The 5,189-nt window shown below is 35.4% G+C and overlaps 1 protein-coding gene across 1 annotated transcript; it reads left to right on the top strand.

Moving 5' to 3' along the window:
• Nucleotides 1–2,170: 2,170 nt before the first annotated feature.
• LOC107851529 (F-box protein At3g07870-like) lies at nt 2,171–4,923 on the top strand. Its single transcript, XM_047400780.1, has 2 exons — nt 2,171–2,316; nt 3,608–4,923. Exon 2 carries the CDS (start codon nt 3,611–3,613, stop codon nt 4,646–4,648), a length of 1,038 nt encoding a protein of 345 aa, XP_047256736.1. The 5' UTR covers nt 2,171–2,316; nt 3,608–3,610; the 3' UTR covers nt 4,649–4,923.
• Nucleotides 4,924–5,189: the final 266 nt, after the last annotated feature.

A 5,189-nucleotide genomic window follows, 5' to 3' on the forward strand; every position in this document is an offset into this window, starting at 1 on the left:
GGTTACGAGCTACAGTTTGTTCTTTGGTTAATTTTAGAAAATGCATTTACAAAGTAACAGCTAGCCTCTATTTGTGTACACTTCTTTCTTCGTCTTCTCATAACGAAAAAAAGTATTGTGGAAACACAAACTATTAGTTTGACTCGCCAAAGAATTTTCCAGAGGTATCTCTTTGCTTCTGTAACTTATTGTGGAACGAGTTGATTGTGTTGACAATTACAGCCACTTCTTCAATCGGACAAACTTCTAATGGAGACCACTATTTCCATGAAATCTATTATAGTTTTGGTTCTTCTCCCGCATTCATAATAACTATTAAGTGTTTGTCTATGATACTGTGAAATTGTAAGATGACCTTTTTCTGTATTGATCTCTTGTACATCATGATACAATCTATACCAGCAACTGAGAGTATAAAATTTTTGCTGAACTGCTCTTCTGAAACCTGTAGCACTTCTCTTCTCACAATACCCTTATATCCCACCCCCACAAGCAAGAATAGCTGAAAAGGCTGGAGAGGTCATTGTATTTAATTGATGGCTATATCCTGCTATATCCTTCAAATATGGTTTTCCGGTAACTCAAATCAATTCATTCCTCATCTATGCTAATTCTTCATTGAATTTCACTATAAAAAATACTTTAGTTTACTTCCAGATGATTAGCTTAGTAAAGGATGCTTTCTCCTGTGAAATGTTAAAAGTTTACTGTCAATCCATTACAGCTTACTGCGACGGTAGAAAAGGAGGCGTGGTACTTTGTGATTCTGTTGATATATCCGCTGCGGTTGCCTCTGAAAAGGTACTCTGCATACTACCGTTTTTGTTGGATCTTTTACAAATTTTGTTCTCATCCTATTCTCTTGAGTTTCAGGCTCTGATGACCCCAATTATCAGGAATGCTGATCAAAAATCCATATCCTCAATTTCTGCTGAGGTAAAAATGGATATAGGTTGAACTGTTTATTTATTCAATAACTTTGAGCCTCTGATAACAAGGCTAGGCACACTATTTCCTTTGAAGTGGGGATATTGAAACTCCCCTATATGTTTAAACTAAAGAATTTTGATGCTTTGAACTTAATATTTCTTTTTTGCAAGGTTGAGGATGGAAATGATGTTGAAGTTGTGAGGACATCGAGCGGCGGTAACAATGTGGTTAATGAAGAAAACTCGGTTGGTCCTTGTTGTACCCTGTCAGCAGCTCCATCTCCTTCTCAGGTCGACCAAATTTGCAAGGTACATGTTTCACTTCTTTTTTTTTTTTTTCCCGAGATTATCATTGAACTTACATTAATGGCATAACACTTTTATCTTTCAGGTTAGGGAGTTTGAGAGAAGGAGATCAACTCTGCCAAGGAAATTTTTATCTCTGATTTGATGAGTGAGATTAGTTTTACTACTAAGCAGGTAATTTTTCTGTATAATGGATTTGGTAGTACGGTAGAATATATAATGGATTTGGAAGTACCGTAGCACGTAAATATAATGGATTTGGAAATACCGTACGTATTTTAGGACTTGCACAACTTGATATGATGAAGTTATATACTTGTAGATGACTTGTATTAAGAGTTTCCTGGCAATATCCTAACTTCTCTGATCTTATTATTATTAACCTTTAGCAATATCGCATTTAGTTGTGTTGGTAGCATTGTGATGCCTATTCCATTTATGCATAATGTTGATTATACCCTGTAGTGATGTATGATTTTCAGTTTGAATAATTTATTTTACTCCAACCAGTTGAGATTAGCATTATTAAGTAAATAAAATGGTGATTATTACTGTGCTAATTTATGACCATTAACTTGTAAAAGCCGTGACCAAATATTTCCTCCGTGTCGTCATTTTCTTTTTGATCCATTCCAAAATATGTTATCTTTCCTTATTTAGTAACTATTTAATTGCTTCATTTCTATTTTATTCTTAATGGGTCTCACTTTATAAGAAATGACAATTAAAAAGTAAACTTTGGAAGGGACAATTTTGTAAATTATACAAATTCATTATTTATTTTTTAAATTTCGTATCCGGTCAAATGACGACACATAAAAATGTCTACAGAGGGAGTATAAATTATCTCCTTGTAAAAATAGTAAAATTATTGGTCTTTTCAAAGCTATGTCGTTTTAGCTAGGGGTTAAAAAGGTAATTTTGTTCTTGTTCAATCAATATCCTAATTGGAAAAGGACATTGATATATTAAAGTTTAGAAAATATCCATTGGATAAAGTAAGTTCAGTAGTTGCTCTCTTCAAATTGAAACATGGTTGAATAGTTCATAAGTTCCTCTCCGCAATTCAGTTCAATAAACTGTAAGTACCCTTTAATTTACCCAATTCTCTTTTATTTTGAATTATATAAATAGTTTTTAGATCAGCCTCAAATAAATTGTGAGCCGATTATAGCATAAATAAATTGTACCTAGATTATTCCATAAATAAATTATGGGAAAGCATAGGATCACCGAGACCCAAAAAATTAGATCGGTAGTAGATCAGCTTGCGTGCACCTCGATTGTACCACTGGCACCTCACACCTTCCACCAAGAGTGCAGTTAGGGGTGGAACGAGTTGAGTATTTGAGGTTAATTTTTTGAGTCAATTAACACACTGTTTGGATGGTTCTTACGTCTTGTTTCATAATGTATAATATCGTATGATGTAATGTACTGTTTTAATTAACACAACGTTTCGTTTTTCTTTGTTACATAATCTCACACATCACTAATTTGAAAGATAAACCTACTATAAAAGTAGGATACCGGATAGGAATACTCTAAAAAGGTAAGATAAAGAATAAAATAGGATTATTAAATAATAAATAAAGGCAAAATGTGAAAAAAAAAATAAGGTAACGACGCGATACCACCAAATCGATGGTTACATAAGTGAGACTTTTCATAGTTATGTAACTGTGGAATTCAGACCATACCATACATAACCATATATTTTAAGAAATATAAATGGTATCAGCACTTACCTTTTTTCTTTTATTAGCTTTTCAGAAAGAGCTTGCACAAGTTTATCAGCACCCTCAATTATATATGTTGATTTCAAAACCCTCTTAGTTAAAATTTCGTCTCTGCTCCTTTACTTGAATTTGAATTTAAACTTGGGACCTCGTGATGTACATGCATGTATTTTCGTCTTCGGAAATATTAATTTTCCCCTTCACGTGATCAAGCATCTAAACCAACCTAACAAATTAAAAGTCTTATCATGATCCATATTTTTCTTGTTGATAGCAATGGTGTCCGGACCAACATCCGGATACTTAAAGCTTCTCACGAACATATATATCAGACAACTTTGCCCACCAAGACTTAGATAGATGAGGAGAAATCACCTAAGACTAACTAAAGTGAAGGGATCATGGAAAAATTCTATAGCAAGCATGACAAAACTACGACTTCTAGTATGAAGGATGAGTGAGACAATGCTTCACTACCTACTAATCTACTACCTTAATCCATTTACTCCACAAGCTCCTAATTATGAAATTCTGGAGGACCTCAGTATAATCTGTTCTTTTGATAAATCAGTACATATTTTATTGTCATATCAAACAAGCATTGGTTTTCTTATTGTGTGCTTTGTACTATAGGCGATGACACTTGAATGCTTCAAATTGACCACAGAACTGTTGGGTTCGCTACTTCAAACAATATGTAAAGTTGATGATGTTGACAGCACTTTTGAACGTTTGCCCGATTGTCTCGTGATTGATATTCTGAGTAGACTTCCACCACATTCTTTTCTAAGATGTCGATGGGTTTGTAGGCGTTGGAGAGCTTTGGTCTCATCACACGACTGTTTTACCACCTTACATGATCTCTGTAGAGCTAGTACACCCATGCTTCTCATACGTGATAATTTTGCCAAGCACAGGCCTGGTCTTTATGTTTTTGGTGAAAACAAGAAGTGGTGGAAGAAGGCCGCCTTCGAGAACTTACATCTCAGACCTGAACTTATGATTAATAAGCACTGGAAAGACAACGTTGTTAATCTTTCATACTGTTGTCAAGGAGTTCTTCTGTTTGCTTCCATAAGTTGGCAAAATATTTATTATGTTGTCAACCCAGTAACACAAGAGGAAGTAACTATTCGACATACACTTTATCCCGGCTACGTATCTGCTCTGTACTTTTGTCCCTACACAAGACAATTCAGAGTTCTTTACACGCAAGTACGAGGCAGTTCTTGTCAGTATTTCGTATATATTTTTAAGATGCGGTCATGGAGGAAAATCCGTTCGTCCACCTCTTTCAACTTTTTGTCAAGCGGTGGCAATCCACCAGTTGTTAATGGAGCATTGCATTGGATCGTGTATCACGATTTGGAAAGAAAAACTATTACTCCTTGTGAAAATGGAATCATGGTTTTCAGAATGGATAAGGAAGAATTCTCTGCTATGCCTAATCCTGGAAGTAGTCCTCTCTGTAAATCAAAGGAAGCGCATCAAACTATGACTCTTTCGGTGAAGAATGATCGGTTGTCTTTCTGTAACTTGCTTTTCCCCAAGTATACCGTGGATATATGGATTTTGGAGGACTATGAGGCACAAACGTGGATGAAAAGGTACAAGGTTGATCTCTTAAATGAGAGAATTTTCCCTCTTAGTTCGCGTCTCAGGGAAATTCTATGAGTTCGTGGCAACACTAAGAGGTGGATAAAGGTTTTGTACGTCCAAGAAGGCGAGCTTTTGCTTCAATTGCAGCAGATTGATCAAGAGTTATTTCTTTATAATTTAGATCATAGAACTGTGAAGAAAATTGAATTGCCGCGAAAGGAAATGACGTTATATACTTGTAAGCCTTATATGAAGAGTTTCCTAGCAATAGCCTAACTCCTCTGTTGTTGTCATCATTAACATTTCTAATTTTATCGTTTTAAGTTATCAAATGGTGTTTTTTAGTTGTATTGGTAGTATTGTCCATTTGCCCAGAATGTTGGAAGTGGCAAATCTAATGGATTTTGGGAACACAGGGACATCTTTCTTTTTGTATTTACTTGTGGTACATGCAAGATTGAAAATATTTGCCATTGACCAAGACTCAACACCCCACATTTGACCTCAACCCCGACTTAGGATCCAAGTCTCGATCTTGATCTTGACTCTTGATGCCAACCTAGGACCATACGCCAACCTGAGACCCAAATGTCAACCCAAACTTCCGACTCCCAAT

The sequence above is a fragment of the Capsicum annuum genome, chromosome 12 (genome assembly GCF_002878395.1).
Source record: "Capsicum annuum cultivar UCD-10X-F1 chromosome 12, UCD10Xv1.1, whole genome shotgun sequence".
NCBI classification, from domain to species: Eukaryota; Viridiplantae; Streptophyta; class Magnoliopsida; order Solanales; family Solanaceae; genus Capsicum; species Capsicum annuum.